The following is a 20,768-nucleotide window of genomic DNA, read 5'->3' on the forward strand; positions in this document are numbered from 1 at the left end:
CTGAGATTTGCCTAGTTCATCCTAGGCGCATATTAAAATGGGTATTCAACTATTTTCTCTCTAATTTTCACTACATCACAGATCTCTGATGAAGTCTAGTTTTTTACACCACTGAAGAATTTCCTGACAACCCTGTTGTATATGCTTAGTTAGAGAATATAGCAATAATTGCGGAGGTGTCTCTATGGCCTCTGAGTCGGTGCAACACTAAATGAACTTTCGTTCTTTGAATCTTCTTTCCAACTCTACACAGTTTGTATAGTAGAACTTCACTTAACCGATTCGCGTATGTTGACGAATTCTATTATTCAAGGTTGTGTGTAATAAGAAAGTTAAACTATGATTTAATGGTAATCTGCCAAAAATACTAAAACTACCTATCAAAATTTTTAAATGTTAGAACATAAAAAATTATAAAGTAAATCCTTGAATAGATCTTAACAGAACTTTCTCACAAACTTAACTGATCAGTCCCTCCACCTATTCAAAATCGAAAATCCATTACCAAGATAATACCAATTGCAAGTATACTAATGTTAGACACTTCTTTTGCAAGCGCACCCTAACAATCTCTACAACTAGAATAGAGTAAGGGAGAACAATGAAATTGATTATTAATGACAACTTGGTTAACCAATAAGAATTGTGTTTGGTAAATTTGGTGTTTTATGTTCAATTGAAATATCGCATATTGTAATATCATTTAACACTGTGTGCTAAAATTTCTTTCAGGCCAACGAGCAGAGCCTCCGGCGGCACGAACGTGAACAACAACGGCGGTCTTCAAGTCGGAATCGCCGACGACCAGGCGAAAGACTTCGACTTCGAGAAGACTGAGATGAAGTACGACTCGACGGGCATGTTCCACTGGAGTCCATCCCGCAACCTCGAAGACTGTATACTGGATCGTAATCAGGCAGCCATGACGGTCCTCAACGGGCACGTCGTCGTCTGCCTATTCGCTGATCCTGACTCGCCCCTTATCGGACTGAGAAACCTTGTCATGCCATTACGAGCTTCCAATTTCCATTACCACGAGCTTAAACACGTAGTGATAGTTGGGTCTGTGGACTACATTCGCCGCGAGTGGAAAATGTTGCAGAATCTACCGAAGATATCTGTGCTAAACGTAAACATATTTCTTTGGTTTAAATGCTTTTTGGATACCCTACTCCTAGACCTATAAAATACTGTCATGTGCAGGTCAAACAGATTAGGGACAAATTAAGATTTTATCTTTACTTTACTTAGGTCACTTCTAACTCCTAATGTTAATCCTCTATCTTAATCTTTAACAAAATGTCCGCACTATTTACTCCTTGAACTTTAAAACCCTTCCACATTCTAGAGACCGATCAACTTGGTCAGATACATGCATTTGCAATTGTTATATTAAAATGTATATTGTTTCTCTAGGGTTCACCACTAAGCAGAGCAGATTTACGTGCAGTTAACGTCAATCTATGCGATATGTGTTGCATCCTGTCGGCTAAAGTGCCTAGCAATGATGACCCCACCCTCGCCGACAAGGAGGCTATCCTCGCGTCCCTTAATATCAAGGCTATGACCTTCGACGATACGATTGGAGTGCTTAGCCAGGGTACGTAGTGATGTGCTTATCGACTTTATTTGACGTAACCGCTGACCGACATTTTCATCTCTTGTTATGTACATGTAATTAAATCTTAAGTGACAATTGCAGCAAATAATGAACAAGGTAATTTGACCGCAGTTGGCAGCCCGATCGTTTTACAGCGACGAGGATCCGTTTATGGAGCAAACGTGCCAATGATAACAGGTATTCAGACTTAATAATAAGCTCCAGGTGATATGGCCAATACAACCAAATTCATGTGACAATTTAGAGTCAACGTTAAAGATGGCTGACATTCACTTTCGGAGTGCTTTATTAGACATATCAGAGAAAATTACACCAGTACTCATTATAATAATTGTGAAATTTGAAAAATACTGTCCACTCAAATACTGTATAGGAGCCATTCCAATTGCCAACTTACACAATACATTCTAATACGCTTCAATAAATGTGTCAATAATTGGTAGCAGTGACGATTGATGATGGTGAGAAAGAGAGAAAGAGAGAAAGTGGAAAGAAGGAAAGAAAAGCGTTTTGTTCTCAGTCTGCTAAATGAACTCGTTAGTAAGGTTATCTAGCAAACCCTACATTAGACGCAAAGATGATCAGATCAGATCACAAAATGTGTTTGTAAGAAAAGATAGCTAGGTGACTATTTTTGGAAAAATTGTAAGTAGAAGAAAGTCCCTCTAGTGGTGAAATATTTATGGAGATGGTGTCGCAACAATAGCAAATGGATGAGCATTTGCCATGTCATCTGGAGCCAACTTAACTTGTACTCAGTAAGGGTGTTGATGCAGCTAATGCTTATTCCTTTCTCAGAACTCGTAAACGATAGCAATGTGCAGTTCCTTGACCAGGACGACGACGATGATCCGGACACGGAACTCTACCTCACCCAACCCTTCGCTTGCGGTACTGCCTTTGCCGTCAGCGTGTTAGATTCATTAATGTCAACGGTTAGTTACTTCATAAACATCAGATTTGATTTTGTAGATAGATACTATCTCATAACTTATCATCTTATAGAGTGCAGTGCATTTCTGAGCTTACTTTATGTACTGGTATTTTATTTGTATTTATCAGAGTCGTAAGAGCGGATTGATGAAAGTAAAATTCACTTTATATAATAGTGGCGAGATATAATGAACATGGAAATGATCTTATTATGTATTCCTGTGATGCAGCGAGATAATTTATGTTTAATATTTATAAAGCCGCAAGAGTGCCAGCGGTCATATCCCCAGTTATTGTTAGTCCTATTCATGCCGTCAAGAGAACTGAACTATTTAATAATAATAATAATAAATATTTTTTAATAAATATTACAGACGTACTTTAACCAGAACGCGCTGACTTTAATTCGATCTTTAATCACCGGTGGAGCAACGCCTGAGTTGGAGTTGATATTAGCTGAAGGAGCTGGCTTAAGAGGTGGCTACAGGTACATAGCAATTAGAATCATATCGACAATATTCCTGTATAACATTGATCAAAAGTTACTATATTTCTATATATCGTCATTTACAGTACGGCCGACAGCTTGGCTAACCGAGATCGATGTCGAGTTGGTCAAATCGCATTGTATGATGGTCCTTTGGCTCAGTATGGTGAGGGAGGCAAGTACGGTGACCTCTTTGTCGCAGCATTAAAGTCGTATGGAATGCTGTGCATTGGTCTGTACAGGTACAGGTACCGGACTTTTTTCCTTCTCTCGATGGTATTTATTGGATTACTCTACATGAACATTGTACACATTTCTTATCTCTGAAAAATGTCTCATCTGGCTGCTGCAATTGTTACACTGCCACTGATTATCTTTTACTGTCCCATTCTCGTACTTACTATGTGACTTTTGATTTTTGCCGCATACTTTTGCATTTTGCGTTTTTGCATCATGAAAATGAAACGACGATCGTAAGTTGCCTTCATCCAACAAATACCTATCATTTTTTATGACTATCTTTGTGTCATCTCTTTGTTTAGTGCTTAGTTACTGTTGCCAGCGTTTAGTTTAGTTTAGTTTAGTTCAATCGTACATTATATACTTATTTAAAATCATTAGTCGCGATCACTTAATCATTATCTTATGCGACTAATCGTTAACCGAATATTTTAGGTTTCGAGACACAAGCTCGTCGTGCGATGCTTCTTCTAAGCGATACGTCATCACAAATCCTCCAGATGATTTTACATTATTACCCACAGATCAGGTACTAAATTTTTATAAACAATATTAATTGTGTTCAGTCATCAGCCTCACTCAAAAGTATTCAATCTCAGAGATTTACCTTGCATTTTATGTTCGGCTATTAACCCTTTGCGGTCCGTGCTATTTTCGCCGTTTTATTCCAGCTAATCGGCGTTCTTTTTTTACTTTGAATTTGATCGAGTCAGACTCGACTTAGGATCAGATGGAACGAAATGCAAAATCGAGTTATTGAATATAATAGAAAGACCCAATACCTTTTCACCTAAGACAAATTAGTTCGTATCTCTGAAAAAAATCACTGGAGTAGGACCAGAGAACTTTACTTGATTTTCTAGCTATAAGAAATTTTATTCGGGACTGGATTTCAATAAAATGAACTATGCACCATTCGACTCCGCTTTCCGTTGTTGAGAAAATCATGGGACGCCATAAATGTAACGCTATGACATATGTTAGTGCCCTATTTATAACAAATCTCAAACACTATGATTGACATATGTATTGGTGGATCAATAGAACGGTTGGAAAGCTGGATTAATATGGAATAGACGACACCAAATTCACCTCAACGGAAATCAGCCTTGCAATATCGAATCACATTTAGCATAAGATCGCAAAGGGTTAACCTAGTCAACACATTAAACCAAGTAATCCATTAAAAACGCCTGAGACACGGCAACCTGCCGATTATCGACGTGTAATAAATCAGTGGATGTCGTCGTGGGTATAGCTACTACTCTTTAATGGTTAGCTTCTTAGCTAACAATTGTACGCCGGTGATCAGTAGATTGTCACCTTTCTAGCGTTCTTCATCCACACCTTTAGATGTCTGTCAACAAGTAGAAAGTAGAAATATGGTTGTAATTGTACTAACTTTAATTTTATCTTACATTATCATATCGGGTCAATCCTTACATGATCTTCCGCTTGTTGCCAAGCAGCAAATTAATATTCAATGTTAATAATATTTAAATATACAAATATCAAACGAAATAAAAGAACAAATATGTACTGTATACGGCTGTTAAGTTGCCACACAAAAAATGCTTATCTAATTAACCATAGCGAAATAAGTCAGCCTATTCAGCCATAATCATAGAGTCAGGACACATGAACTATCGTTATTTGGCTGAATCCGTTGCATTTACTTACTAATTGGTACCTTTACCAGTGACAGAAGTAGAGTTAGATACCATCCCAACTGTCAACTCACCAGCTGTACACAGTACTCAACAGATCATTCTTCTTCGCTATATCTTTAAATATGGTAGTCATATTTTGTTTTATGGTCCATAGGTTTTCGTGCTGATGCAGTTCGATCCAGGTCTCGAATACAAGCCAAGCAGAGGGGCCCGAGGGAAGGACGACGCCTCCTGACTGTTGTTGTGTAGCGCCCTCACCGATGGACCTTATTCCTACATATAATCATACAAAGGAAGCCATCATGTCGCCCGTCATCCCTATTACCACCTAATCTTCGCTGGCTGGCATTTTGGTACGACACCACATGTCCTCAACGAATTATCGCAAACCCCGTCCATAGAGAAAGCCATTAACACGTCCGTTTTTTCCGCCGGCTATGCGTCACCGGTGTTGTTCTCTCGATACTCGCAGCTGGATCGGTTCCCCTTGATAGTGTCCGCAGATTTATTCGTTCCTCGTTACTCATCGCTGCGTGGTTCATTTTCACATCGTGACCGAACATTCTTGCGTTGAGACGTGGTCGTAACAAACACAAGACAAATCATCGTTTCGATGGACTGATGAGGAAGAGGAGACTGGAGACGAAGATCTGCCAAGAAGAAATGAAACAAGGAGAGGCGAAGGGAAACGGGTAGCGGCATGATGAAGCACGGTCCGAGGGTAGCTACACGTTACGCTCTCTAATTCATCGTATCGTCATCGAGGGAAGGCGATATACGAACTGAACGGCTTACTGTGAAGTGTGAAACTGTGTGATCAAATTCCACTCCCCATCCCTTCAAAGTAAGGTACAGAAGAAAAAAAAACATATATACCTAAAACAATGCGAAGCAAGCAGCTTAACCTTAAACGCTTGAGAACATCTTCAAGGCTGATTGCTGAGGAATTGTAATCACCTTCGCGACTTAACGTATACCATCGCTGTAGCTCATTCACAATATGTAAATAGGTACAGAAGAGATGAATATATTGTCATTCTACAGTAAACTGTAACAAAACAAGATGGCGGAGTAGATGGAAAGAGGAAGAAACAAAAGAGATACGAACATTGATTGAGATCGACTTCACCGAAGACCTTTTGGTCTTATCACATAAAAGCATCGTTCACTTCGCAGGACGCAATCGGGTGTCCGTCTCTCATATCGTGATTTTGTACCTTGCCTTGTCTGCAATTGAAAAATACGTATGCATATATGTACAGGTATATGTATACTCACATATGCAAAGTGATCCCTGCAACTGTCCCCTGGCAGACTGCAACTCTTAGCTACAAGACAGGATAAAGCTGATACAAAGGAACATATTGTACGATTGGGTGAATTGCAATATATAACCTCACTTTTTCTAGTCTCGCACATTCTTTTAAACAGAACACAACGTTTTTACACGTACTGCAATGTATATTTTCAATGAACTTTATTATAGTTTCACAACACATCAAGAATTTTGTATTATATTCAATTAATTCAATTTATGTCAAGCAAACACGGTGTCTAACATACAGAAATGGTTTTCCCCACTTAAATAGCGAAAACAGGCAAAAACTCCACCCTTGTGATTCTAAAAGCTGGAGGAAGTGAACATTACTGAATCGTACAAGAAGTTCCTCTACTTTTCTTGTATCTTAGGAAAAAAAGACTACGTCTGTTTAGTCGCAAGGATCACCTTGTATACATAGTTTTATGTCGGATCACTTGCAAACGATGTGCCGAGACACAAAAGAGTGCGTGTGAACGGGAGTGCGAGACTACGTGTAACCTTTAACCTCGTGTGTCTTGTGTTGTGACTAAGGACGAAAATCTCAATCAAACCCTTTGTACAGGTTCTATACATAAACGTATATATATATGCATTTATACAGACACATGTGTATATATATACACAAACATATACATACATATATACATATATAACGACAAAACACCCTTTTCCACACGACTTCGAATAAAAAATCGACTGCAGGTCGAAATATATATATACTTAGGTATATATGCACATATATGTGTACACATAGACACTCTCTCTTTTATATATTTTTGTGAAACTCACGTGTGTGTATATACAAACATACATATATATGCATACATTGATATACGTATACATATATGTGTATATGTGTAGTATATATATACTTATATATATATATTACATTCTAAACAAGTACGAGAGAAAATACACACGTATACTTAAAGAAGGAATACACAGATACACTTATACACATGAACTCTGTTTCGAGTCAAACTCCCTCTCTCTCTCTCTCTTTCTCTCTGCCCCCTCCCTCTTTCTCTCTCCCTGGCACTCACGCACTCGGACATGTGCGTGCGCGTGCTGAAATGCGAATTCGAGAAACACGCACACGTAATCACACACGTATGAGAGACATACAACGAGTATGTACATGCACGCGTGCACACACATACTCATCCACACAAAGAATATAATGTACGGTCACAACGATACGGATTTACAAACACACACGCGTAAACGATCGCACTGAGAGGAATCAACGTGAACGACGGAACCGAAGAGGAAAAGCGAGGGATGTAAAGACGGTTCGCTTGTGGCAACGGTGAAATGCACCAAACTATGGACAGTGCAAATGTAATGAAGGACGAAGATGCCTGACGACGGCCAGCACGATGGAAATCGAATATGCTGATCCTGCGCTCGATCGTCGCGCTATTGGACTAAATTCGAACGAACGTGCAAACGGAACGAAGCGAATTTACCGAGACGAAGAAACTATAGTAGCTGTGGTAGACGCTGCTGCGTATCACGATTACGAGTCGCCGCCACCACCGCCATTGCTGCTGTTTGCAATATCCATATGCACTATTCACTGCCACTGCAGTTCGTGTTATATCATTGTATATAACTTTCTACGTACGGCTCGATTTAGGCGAGAAGGGTCAAGTGCAAAAGGAAGGCGCAGCGTCAGCCGCACAAAGTATTGTTGGTCGCTTTTGTTCTCGGACTCTTTTTTTCTGTTTCTCTCTATCGTATCGATTAGTTGTTTAGGATTATGGAAATCGTTCGTTAAACGATCTTTCCTTGCTGATGTAAAATGAATAACGATGCGTTCCTTTAATCGACTGCGGATCTGGGATGAAGGTATCGATAGAAATGAGACACTGACACGCTTTCAACTCTGTTTGCTCTTTTGGATAGGTTAAGACTTTCGTGATTCGATTCGATGGACTATGAATATTTTATACAAACTGATTCTAATTGTGATAAGTTTTGCATAGGAAGACAAATTTGGGACATTATGGGTATTGGAAGATTTAAAAATGTGTTTCGTATATTTGTAACGAGGATGGGACTCCTTGAACAGAATTTATGTACAGTGTTGATCAAAAGAAGGATTAATAACTGAATAAAATTAGAATCAGCAGGGATGCTCATGCTACGATTCAGCTGCTCTGCGACGTCACGAATTAGAGAGGGAACTTATCGATTTGGGTGGGGAGCAACCACTAGTTGATGAGGCAATCCCCACCCCATTTGTTCGTAGCAACCCTGTTAGAATGTAAAAAGGAAATTATCTAAATTAAACTAGTAATATGCCACAAGTAAAGTATGCAATTGAAGTTGTTTATGAATGTGTAAAATAATAGGAATGTTAAACCTTCTGTTGACCATCACTGTAATAATTTTTTTATTTAATTCGTTGATCACATTATTGTACGTTACGTGTTTTTAGTATTGCTGGATATAAGTATGTTAAATGGAAACTAGTATAATTTTATTTTGATGATATATTGGAGTTTCTTTAAAGTTTATTTTAAGTTAGTGTATTATGATGAACTTATTCGATATATTGCAATTGAAATAACTTCTCCAGAAGATATGTTTTTAGTTTGATAGTTTTTTGCATTGCATCATCTCAAAATTAAGTATTTAGTATGAAAAGTGACTACAAAAATATTTGAAAAAATATTATAGGAACATTTCTTTAGCCATTGTTGTTCGTCTATTTTGTATTAATTAATTGGGAGACAAGAACAATCATATTTATGTCATTTTCATTGGATATAACTCAATATTTCTCATAAAATTTCTTTGAGAATATAAATAATTATAGAGGCATTCATTATACCCAATTATTAAAATCTCCTAACGAATAGTGTTATATGTTTTAATCTATTTGAAATCTGCAGTATCAAATAAATATTTCAAACTGATTTTGTTAAGACAAATGAAAAAAAGATTATTTTATAATATAAATAAGATAATAGATTTTTCTTTGTGATTTTCTTCAAGTAATGTTAACCTATATCCAGCAACACTACCATTTTGACATTCTAAAGTTAAAATTCTATAAAAATCTAAAGAATAGAAGTTGCTTTTAGTTGATAATGCAGAAAACTGAAAGCGAGCCATAAATAGTTATGAAAAAGAGAAAACTATTTTGAAAATAGAGCGATTATTGGATGTTAGTGTGTACTTACTAACGATGCTTTTCTGCAGCAGACAGATTTCTTTCTCCTTTTTTTACATAATCTATTCTCTTCAAGGAATCCTTCAAGCATGGAGAAAGAAAGGTCACGTGATACATTTGACACGTACAGCCAAAGAATTTGTTACGGTTTACACTATCAATAAAAATAGAGAACAACGAAGCGAATTTCACGAAAGGAGCATAACTAGAGTCAGAACTTAAATTTTATGAAACGGCAAAGAGACGAGAAAAATGACGACTCGCAGTCGTGCTGTTTTGCCTTCGAAAAAAAGTCTGTTTATGCGACTCGATTTCATTTTCATCGAATCTTTTGACAAGTATAACCGGCGTTAAGCTCGCGTGTTCCATAATGGAGAACTTTCGGCGACTCTGCCTCGCCTTGCTGCGATTATTATACGAAAGAAAAAAAATTCGTACGTTAGATTTTGTGGAAGTCGTTCATTAAGTGACAACAAAAAAAAAAAAAAATGAAATTTGTCGGAGCCTTGTGTAGAGTTTTAGATGATCGGTCGAGATTTGCGTCGCGTGGGATGAGCCAGGTGACAGAATTTTATTTCGTAAAAGCGTGAATGTTCGTTCGTTAGACTTTGGTATTTCTCCCTATTCTTAACGTTTTCTTTTCTTTTCTCCTCCTTTTCTTTTTTCGACTATAGACGTGGTTTAGTTTGATGTTTTACGTATGACACGAGTGGAGAGAATCAACGATCATTCTTTACATTTCTTTCACACTCTGGACGGGAGACCCTCGTACCTGGCTGCTCGCGAGATACAAATTATTCGTGCACTCTTTAATAATTAAATCATGCACCGATTCAATCGATATCATCACCCGTAATCGTATTTTCGTGCGTCGCGCGACTTACACGTGCGCATTTGTGTGTATGTGGAACGTGTGTATATAAACGAAGTATATATATAATTAACGATAAAGAAACCCAAAAAAAAAAATACAAATACATGAAGAAGAGAAGAAAACAAATCGAACAAAATACCAGAATGATTCGAAGAAAAATATATATATGGGAATTATAAGATGTATAAAAGAGGAAAATTAAGGCGCGCTGAGCGTACGCCACCTTCGATGCCTCATTGACCTCATCTAATGCTTTTTTATCTGTACATTTACAATTTGTGTACCAATGAGGAACGTTGTTTAATCATGTTGTTGATGTTATTGTTAAAGAATGAAATTCAATATTGTACATAACTATATATTCATTATAATTGATGATATAAATAATTATATACATAAAAGTATATCTCGGAGTCCCCTTATGCCTCACGTTTCAACGAGCGGATTCACGTCACTTTGTAATAAAATGAAAACAGGTACTTTACAAACATGGCTTGGAACGGATGAGACTGGCAGCTTGGAAATGAACATTAATAGGACTCCTCGATCTTTTTATGTCAATTGATTTCTATTTATTCCACGCTGACAGGGGAATCCCTATGCTCATGATTTTCAATTCATCATAATTGCTTATTATGATTACAACGATACCTCTCTAAGAGATACAAATTTGCCTTTACAAAATATGTGGAATCATGTTCGGTGACATTCGTTGTTTACTTATTCTCTAATATAGGGATTGTGAAACAGGGACTGTGAGTTGCAGATTACTAGTGAATAGGTGCTAGTAAATTTGTCAAATTTTAGCTTTCATTTTTAGTTTTCGTGAATTGCTTAGGACTTCTCAATGAGAACGTTACCAAAAATGACGTAATTTTAATCATCTTTTACTCAATGCCAATGCTTTTATCGATACATTTCAAGGATTTCTTAGAGAGGTATTATTGTATTAATAATATATGATTACATCCCTACTCTCTATCGTACTAATAAACTACAGGTAGGTAACAACGAGTACCTAAATAAAGTAGAAATACGTTTTCATTTATTTGTACTGATCAGGAGATAAGCCGGTTCGGATAACTGGCAGCAGTATTACCTTACATTGCATGAAACTAAAACTGCTTATCACTCTGTTTCCACGGATCATTCTTTCAAACGTATTTGCCAAACAATCTCTAATAAGGTTTCAAAAAATGTCTTCAAACGAAACAACATTCAAGCTACCTCCAAAACATTCTTTCTTAGGGTGTGACTGCAAGAACCAGGTCTCTCTCACATTCTATATTGCTATACGCGGGACAAAATATTTTTTAGTAATGTCATAGAGTAAAAATACAGAAGTACTGCACGATACATATTTGACTGCATTACTTGCGGTACCTCCACTATTCTACTCTATGACATCACTGGAAGACATTTTGTCCCGGTAACTGACAATACTGTTTGAAGCCCAAGAAAGCTCAGAGTTTCGAGAATGCAAAACTTTGTACGTTTTCAATATTCGAAATTCTCGAAATCCAGGCAAGAAAAAATATAAAGTCGACGAGTAAAGTTAGCAGTCTTGTATTTTTTTCATGAATAAAGCTTCTATCAGACCCTCGAAGAAGCAATAAAAAATTATTTGAAAGAATCACTCCTATTGCTATTATCTTTAAGTTTGGAAATGATAATGGAAGATATCTAAATTTAAAAAATTATTAAAAAATATTTTACCGTACCATCAGAGGTACTTTCTAGAGGATTTTTCAGTACATCCTGTGACATAGTTGACAAAGGAGAAAGTAAATCAGATGCAGAAAAAGTTCCAATGTAAGTGTCTTGAAACAAGAATTTAGATTAGATATTTATTTTTGTAGACACGATAGTAGTGAATTACGTATGTGTACATAATAGGCATGAGACGTGCGTCTGGAGTCCTCTTTTCGAGGGGGAAGAAAAGTCATTGCTTGCTGACATACTTGAAAATTTGGTCTATGCAAAGGTTATTAACAATTTTATAAAGTAAAAAATGCAAGAAAACTGTTATTTAAAAGAGTTACTTTTTGTCATAAAAAATAAAATTCAGAGGTCCTGGCCAGCAAGGATTAACTCTAAAAAATCGGACTGTTGTATACTTTAATCCGTCACTGAGGTAGGATATTGTTATATTTTTGTTTATGTTCCGTTTAACTATGGTGAATAAAGATTTGTACAAAAATTTTGCTAAAATTACAGTTTTCCAAACAAAAAATTCCTCCCACATAAAAAAATTAACAAATTAAGTTTCGAGAATTTTGAAATCTTACAAGATATCGGTTTTAAGTTTCACGAATTTAAAAATTAGGTTCCAACACTTCCAAGCTACATCCAATAAATAATAAATTCATACAATTTCAAAATGATTTTATTAACAATATAAACGACAGAGTCTTTTATAACAATTTTTTATGTCTTTTATGTTTTAATAAATGTTTGCATTATAATTATTACATAGTGCCGCTCAGAACAACCTTTGAAACATCAGGTTAGATAAAATATTTTTTCTAATTGTAAACGTTATATCACATAAGCAAGATAAGTACTCATTACGTATCCGAAAATTCTTGCTTAAGTCATTAGGAAGCGACGCTGGCTTTCTCGTTCACATGATGCGAGTGCAAAATACTCAGGATTTACTCCTAGTGCATTTACTAAAGACTGATCGCAGCGACTCTTACTTCATAATGCCGATATAAATTATTCGATTAACCCTTCGAGTGTTATGGACACTTACTGCTCGTTTACTGCAACAATGGCATAACTCAAAAATTATAATTTTTTAAGACATGAAGTAATGACTTTATTCTACGCAAGAATTGGTTTTTCTTACTAAAACCTCAAAGACGGTTCATTTTTAGGTTATATTATTCTTGCAACAAATGAGCGATATGTAAACTGTCTCCCTGATGTATAGTGACTAGGTCAAGGCTTTCCACCAGGGGTCATATGACTCCCTAAGAGTCCTAACATCGAATTTTCGGGGCCACATGAAGGAAAGGAAAATAGAGACAAAAGAATGGGAATATGAAGAAAAGAAGGGAAAGGAAAGAGAGCCACGAACCAAAAAAGATTGAAAAACCTTGACTTAGGCGAGAGCCACTCAATAACATACTGTGTAATACCGTTAAGGGTACAAGCAATTAAATATATTCTTTGCCACGGTGTACGACTAGGAAGTTGGCAGTTGGCACTACACCTAACATCACCTTTGTCGTCGCTAAAAGCACTCATTAAGTGTGACCAATTCGGGCAAATAACGATAATGTGGTCAAATAGGTTAACTTATTTCGCTACCATCAATTAAATAAACATTTTTTCCGTTTGCCAACTTACCAGTCGTATACAGTACTTGACAATTGTACCTTGGCCAAAATTTCAAAGTATTAAACATTTGTTTGCCCATATGGAATCTATAGGACTCCAAAGACTTAATACTCGTAAAATACGTTGAGCCGTTTCTGGAAATTTGAGCTACCACCGAAGCACTCACTGTCATAGGCGTGAATCTCTGCTACTTTAAGTCACTACACATCAAGAAGGTACTACATGTTTGACTATAACATGCACTGTGTGACAAACACTTATAGGTGTTCAACAAATGTGATTGACAGATAAGGCTTGAGATTCCCTGCACAGCTTACGCGCTGGATACTGGAACGCTGACATCTAAAGGGTTAACGTTGCCAATGTTGCTCTTCGTGTATACCTGTCACTATCTCTCGCTGTGCTCATCGCTCACTTTCCAAGTTAGCGACTGAAATTGATACGTCTCTGATGTCTACGGTGAAAAGAAATCCTAATGTCCACTGAGTAGATGCACTTCTATTGTTTTCTTAGCCAGCTACGCGATCGTGTAACTCTAACAGTGCTTCCAGCATCCTAGCGCGATAAGGAGGCACAGTTCTCAATTGTTCGCAAACGAGGGGCGTTCTATCTACATAGAGGACACTCTCCAAAAGGTCTGGCTCCTCAGCAAAGTACTTGCTAGCTGCGCTAGGCTCCAGTAACATAATAGGCATATTCAAAATTCCGTGGGTCATGCACATGACTCGTAAGTCTTCGATGGATGCCATGAACTCGTCCCATGGGAATACTTTCGAGATGTCTAAGTTGGATTCTTGCAAGGCCTCTGCCATTGAATCGTGATAGACTTTGTACAACTCCTCGCTATGGTCGTCGCGAAGCTGTCGAGTTGTTGTAAACTGGAGGAAGCAGAGAATATCATGTGCGGGTGGATTGTACCTGTAGAAAATAAAAAAGAATTAAATATTTAGATAAGCTCTGGTTGATTTCACATCAAAAAAGGTTTCATGATATTTTTTTGCGAAATTTTAATTTTAAAGTTAAATATATTTCTTTAATCGCTATACATATATTTGTGACATTAGCCACGAATGAAGGAAATTTTTCGGAACAATTGGCTCACATAAATACGATTACATAGTATGAAAGAAGCTTCGTAATGAATTATGGTTTTTTTTTATTGATATTTGTAATGTTATTTAAAATAAGTGCCACTAATGGAAAATATTACTAGATAAAAATGTAGATAATAGTTCGTTTAAAGCTAACAAATATTAACATTTCTTATCTGTTTTACTACGGACGTTTAGTATCTATTACATCATTTTTCATATTATAGAGGGTGTCTCGCAAAGTGTATTACTACTGAGCGAACAATAAGTCTAAAATGAAAAAAAATATATTTTTAAATAACGTTTCGGGTTTGAGAAAATCGGGTTTGAAGATATCTAATATGAAGAGTTTACATATATGTGCAACAACATGGACAACACTTCTAGAAATTTTTAAAATAATAAGGTAACATACTTAGAATGTTCACATTTTTCTTTCTTGGATATTTTTCTTACGTCACCCTAATAAAATAGATTCTACAGAAAGAGAGATGTACATCAAAGCCTACCAAGTCGTTATTATAGGAGGATATATAGGATTTTTTTTTTTTTAAAAAAAGAATTTTTTTCTTTACTTTTGATCTATTTTTTCTTGTAGAATTACCTTTACGGTACTATACTTTGTGGGACACCCTATATAATAGTAATGCTAATATTATTTAACATCATTACCTACACTATTGTTCTAGGATTTAAATTTTATTCTATAATTATTTATTAAATAATTTGACACTTTCATGACATATAAAATTTATTATTAAAAGAATCTGTAATATAATTAAAAATAAGGTATAAGAAGTAAAATTGGGAACATTTGATCTACAAAATTTAGAAATTTTTACTAACATTTTTTTATACTTTTTTACTTATTTGTTTAAGTATAAAATATGTATATAAGTATTGCCAATTTTTCCTACCAATATTTTTAGAATTATAGAAATGTAATATTTTTTAGCTATTTTTTCTAAATCCGTGTAATTTTTCAGAAATTACAACATATATCTTTGTATAATTCTAAATACTCCTAGAAAATTTTAAACAATTCTTCGGATAAACAAATCTTTTTAACAATTCGAATCTTTTAACTCTCTTCGAGAGCTACACTGTATTCTCAAATTAAATTAAATCTCAGCATAGAAATTGTCTTCTATGAAACCCAACGTTAAAATGAAGCGATTGCCTGTAGCTTTCAAAGCCCACCTGTCATCGCTGCATTCGCTCTTACCTGGCCAGCTGAAAATCGATGAGGCAGCATTCCACAGGTTTCTCGTCGATGTCGTACTTAAACAAAATGTTGTTTGCCCATAGGTCTCCATGGCAAAGCACGTTCTTATGTTTCACGGAAGGTGACAGTTTGTTCGCATGATCGGTAGATAACTCGATGACCTTCATCTGCAACTTCTTCTTCTGATCCTCGTTCAGGTCGGGTACCAGGTCAATCATCGAGACAACACCCTTCACAGCAGCGTCGAACATTGCTTTCGCTCTGCCATCCTTAAGAGGCCAAAGTGTCTCCTGCATGCAGTGAGAGAACTCGTCGTGCAGGTTCTTCTTATACAGTTCCTCGAATATCAGCGACTTCGCGTGAAACCTGGCCAGCGTTTTCATCAAGATCTTGCAGTGCTCAAAGTTGAACGGCGTGAACTTGTCCGTCATTTCGTAGCCACTGTGAGCCATGTCTTCCAAGACGATCACGTCGTCCTCTAACCCCAGGAAGCACTCGGGAATGCATCTCTTGTCTAGACCATCCAGGACCTCCGGGAACACTGTGGTATACAGTGCAACTTCCTTTTTAAAAGAACCGTACTCTTGCATAAAATCGTACTGGGGACTGGTTGCAGGTGGAGGTAGCTTCGTGAAAAAGTTAATGCTCTTCGTTTCCAGGGGCGACTGGGGACAAGCTACAGTAGCCTTCAGGGTGAAGTATTGTCCCATGAATCCATTTACCTCGTCTATGGGCACAACCTCGTAGCTAATCAATGAGAAGTCCTCCATGGACTCTCTGTGCAACTTCTTGCGAATAATCTCAAAGCACTCTTCATCTTTGAGGATTTGTTTCGTACTTGGATCACGCATCTTGCTTTTTCAGTGAGATTAGTTTCTTCTCAAAACTAGGCTTCGAAAAATATGAATCCTGTCCTCGGCTAAGTGAACCTCTCAAATCTTCGGTTGCTAAAGGCTTCGATTTTTTGTTCTGTGTAGTTTTGACGTCTTATCACAAAGCAATAATTTTCTTCTTTTTATGGCTTTCGTACAGAGAACGTATAATGAACGTGTAATTAACGTCAGATTAATGGGCGCTAGCAAAATGGACTGCTCGCTTGGCGAGGACCGAGATTGAATGGCGTACGAGTTCTCTGATGGAGCTAGCGCCTTGGAGGATGTCTGGATGGCGTACGGTTTCGTTCAAGATCAAGATACCTTTATATATTGGCGAAGACTCGCGTCACGTGTACTTTACGGATGACAAATAATAGCGCGTACTCATATCACTCTATTTTCTCCTTTATTGGCTCTGATTGAGGCTAATATTAGATACGTTGCAGAAAGACACGTCCTGCATAAATGCGTGCAAATGGATCTGATGGCTCCTTATTGACACTGTTCATATGGATCGATAGAGGGCACAGGCCGAGACGAGGAAGCGGGGCGCCAGGGCGTTGATAACGATGAGACAGTGTGCTCAGATTTCGTTCTGATTATTAAATAGATTTGACTGGCTGGCGTTATCACGTGTTTCGACAACGTCACGAGAGTGTCACGTTTTGCACGTGACATCGGCCTCGTTGGCCACACAGGGCGTTTGGTTCCTTTTATTCGTCGCGTAAAGTGAGCTGAGAGTCTTGCCTTGCAACAATGCTACTTGAATTTTTTTTAGTGAATCATGTCTCAGGAATTATGAAGAAAAGTGTGCTTGCTATTTTTGAAGAATTTTTGAATAATTGGAAGAAGAAATTGTTGAGCAGTGGACGAGAGACTTTTTCAAATAGGTAAGTATCACTTTGTTTATAATAATAATTAAGTAGAGTTTCAGTGGAGGACGTAGAGGGGGGCGGGAGGCATGAATAAAGGTCAATCTTTTCTATACCCTTTTTATTATTAAATTGTAGTTTCGTGAATTTTATACATAAGATGGATGGCGCTGTTTTTCAAATTAAGTAATAATAAGTAATATAAAATAGAATTCCTGTATATTATAGGTTTTAAACAGAATTCGTAAGTAATGATTAGACTATGGATTTTTCTGCATTTATGAAAATTTTAAACCTGTAAAAATTTACAGAGCTTATACAATATGTGAAAAGTAAAGAGCAAGTTATAGTATTTCAAACATAAAACAAATTTTTGTTTTCGTTCCATTTCTTTAATTGTGTTTCTGAAAATATGAAACTGCATAACAATTTGCAATCTAGTAATAATTAAATATGAATAGTTTAACAATCTAACATACTGATTGTCAGCTATGTTTGAAAATTCCCTGGACCAAACAAGAACATTTGGTAATTTGATAGGTTAGGTCAAAAAATGTATTTCACCTAGAGTTTTACGTTACCCGACTATTTACAAAATTTACATTTTCAGATATAGAACACTACGACAATACACAAACAATGAATCATATGAATGTAGCGGTATTTGAGACGCGACAGATATGTATAAATATTATTTGTTTGTGTATTGTCGTGTTAATCGGATGGTTGGATTTGTCACATGTGCAACATCCAATTAGGATATGGGGTTAGTCAAACATGACTGATATGACGACGAACAACTTAAAGTTGTTTATTAAAATTTCACCGTGTTTCTATCAAATCATAAATCAATCACGTTAATCACATATTTACAGGAAATCTTCCTCTCCGCTTTTTCCGCATACTTTAGAGGCGCGCGCGGTTGCAGACAAAAATACACATCGCACACCATCTCGTACTTACTTATTAATTTTTGTTAATTTAGTGAAAAGTATTTTAGATTTTTAGTTAGTTTTAACACTACACTTGGAGAAATATCTCCATTAATTGTGAAGATCCGTTAACTAAAAAAATATTGTTTCGAGGAAACGATTTTATTTATAATAATAATATTGAAATCTTTTTATTTCAATTACAGGTAACTGTAAAACATATAACCTTACCTTTCTACTGGACAATTTAGATTATTACTTTTTTTGTAAAAGTGATGTTTATAGTTTTAAAACTGAATATATAATACATAAATATAATCTAGGAAGAATTTGTTATTTACACAGGGTGAACCAGCTAAATGGGATTATTTAAATATCTGCTTCATTTTTTGTTGGATGAAAAAACTTCTTAAGACAAAGTTACACTGATTCGAGGAGCACATGTAGCTATGGAAAGAGTTCTTTGTTAAGGTCACATTTTTACAAGATCGCATTTAGATAGTCCACCATGTTTATTTCCTAGAAATGCCAGACAAATGTAAAAATAATATACATTCTCTTCGAAAAATAATATATCAGTTTTTCGTTACTCCCATAACAAAAATTCGAAAAATTGTGTACAACAAATACTTATTTAGCTTAAACGCTTTGAAATAATTTATAAAAACCATACATACAAGTACTTAGTTTAATCAGACGATACGGTGTTGCCATATTGTATATTCCGTTTGTAGTACAGACGGCTGTGGTCCAGCACGTGACAGTAAAACGTGTTAAGAATACATCTTACTTTTACACACAGTCAATCATGTCTATAAATGGGTCAAACACATTTAATAGGTTGTTGACCTGAACCGTTTAGTTAATCGAGAAAATCTGTATCAAAGGATTTATAAGATATTTGTGGACAGTATGATACATATTAAGGTTGAACAAAATATATTTATATTTTCTGTAAATGGAAAAAGTGATCTTTAACCCTCAAAATTAATCCTATGCAAGTCAATTTCTATCAAAAAATTAAATCACTTCATGGAATAGGTCTTTTTTGAATAAATTCTTGACAGAGTTCTTTTCGAAGTGCGATAACAGGTGTCAGAAATTTTGAGAGGTGATTCTACATGTTAAAATGGAATAAAAATTAAGAATGACAAAATAACAATAAAATGAAAATCAAGAATGACAAAGATGCATTTAAGGGCCCGTTTTAAAGTTATTAATCGTTGAGAAAACGCCTATTCTATTGATTTCACTGCAGCCCGACTGGTGCACGTCGGCAATAGAGTAGGTTCCAAGTCAGATACATTTCATGGAGTAGGTGTTTTCTGAAAAATTAATAAACTTGAAACGGAGCCTTAAATGTACTTTTGTCATTCTCAATTTTTATCTTATATTAGTTGGTAGAATCGCTTCTTAAAATTCCTGACACCTATTGGTGAGGACCCTATATACCCCCTTAATAGAGAAATATACATATGTGTCAATTTTTAACTTTATTGCTACAAAACTAAGACAGATTTGATATTTTCTATTACACTGTATTGCATTGTAAGTATTTTATTCTTACATTCAAAACACTCCGTTTACAAATATATTTAAATATTTGTGTGGTAATTGAATAATAATTCAAATACTTATACAGTTATATCTTATATTTATTTATTTATATTGCACATGTATTACAAACGTGATACAACTCAAAATGGTATGTTTTTTGAGACAAAACAAAGGACTATTTATGAGTTTAGGTGAAAATTATTTATTAAATACATTATATTGACATAAAAAATAGTTTTATTTAATGAAAGTTGTTACTTGAATATAATTAGTCTAGAAAATAGTTATGTGTTACTCGCATTAAATGATTTTCTTGTTATTATTTAAATAATTTGTAATTTACATCTGAAGAGCTCTTTATATAAATTCTATAATTTTGATCCTGAACTAATAAACTCTTTATAATGCATACAGGTGCATTTACCAAACTAATTTATAGCTGTAATTAAAAAATCACGTTTTCTGAGTTGTGTCACTGTTGAAGTACATGTGCAATATGTATGTCAATATTATTGTTTATACTGAATTACAGTACATGGTAATA

At 35.8% G+C, this 20,768-nt stretch overlaps 3 protein-coding genes across 36 annotated transcripts in view; 2 read left to right on the plus strand and 1 right to left on the minus strand.

Annotated features, from left to right (window-relative positions):
* Slo (calcium-activated potassium channel slo) overlaps window positions 1–10,731 on the plus strand; it is a 200,095-nt gene extending 189,364 nt beyond the window's left edge. For 18 of the 31 annotated variants that reach the window (XM_076382021.1, XM_076382026.1, XM_076382030.1 and 15 more), the window contains 8 exons: window positions 733–1,129; window positions 1,417–1,600; window positions 1,703–1,798; window positions 2,420–2,556; window positions 2,929–3,041; window positions 3,128–3,289; window positions 3,717–3,810; window positions 5,106–10,731. In XM_076382021.1, the coding sequence (XP_076238136.1) occupies window positions 733–1,129; window positions 1,417–1,600; window positions 1,703–1,798; window positions 2,420–2,556; window positions 2,929–3,041; window positions 3,128–3,289; window positions 3,717–3,810; window positions 5,106–5,186 (1,264 nt within the window). In that variant the 3' untranslated portion in view covers window positions 5,187–10,731. The remainder of the gene's footprint in view (window positions 1–732; window positions 1,130–1,416; window positions 1,601–1,702; window positions 1,799–2,419; window positions 2,557–2,928; window positions 3,042–3,127; window positions 3,290–3,716; window positions 3,811–5,105) is intronic. The other 13 variants (XM_076382041.1, XM_076382047.1, XM_076382046.1 and 10 more) reach the window with 3 other exon arrangements.
* A 1,964-nt stretch (window positions 10,732–12,695) lies between these two features.
* LOC143181556 (uncharacterized) lies at window positions 12,696–17,169 on the minus strand. Its single transcript, XM_076382049.1, has 2 exons — window positions 15,989–17,169; window positions 12,696–14,590 (listed from the first exon to the last, which is right to left on the minus strand). Exons 1-2 carry the CDS (start codon window positions 16,837–16,839, stop codon window positions 14,182–14,184), a joined length of 1,260 nt encoding a protein of 419 aa, XP_076238164.1. The 5' UTR covers window positions 16,840–17,169; the 3' UTR covers window positions 12,696–14,181.
* Window positions 17,170–17,427: 258 nt separating this feature from the next.
* The window catches only part of Lsd-1 (lipid storage droplet-1), a 46,212-nt gene continuing 42,871 nt past the window's right edge, over window positions 17,428–20,768 (plus strand). For all 4 annotated transcript variants that reach the window (XR_013002331.1, XM_076382282.1, XM_076382283.1 and 1 more), the window contains exon 1: window positions 17,428–17,753. The gene's annotated coding sequence lies outside the window, so the exon portion shown is untranslated. The remainder of the gene's footprint in view (window positions 17,754–20,768) is intronic.

The sequence above is a fragment of the Calliopsis andreniformis genome, chromosome 7, assembly GCF_051401765.1.
Source record: "Calliopsis andreniformis isolate RMS-2024a chromosome 7, iyCalAndr_principal, whole genome shotgun sequence".
NCBI lineage: Eukaryota > Metazoa > Arthropoda > Insecta > Hymenoptera > Andrenidae > Calliopsis > Calliopsis andreniformis.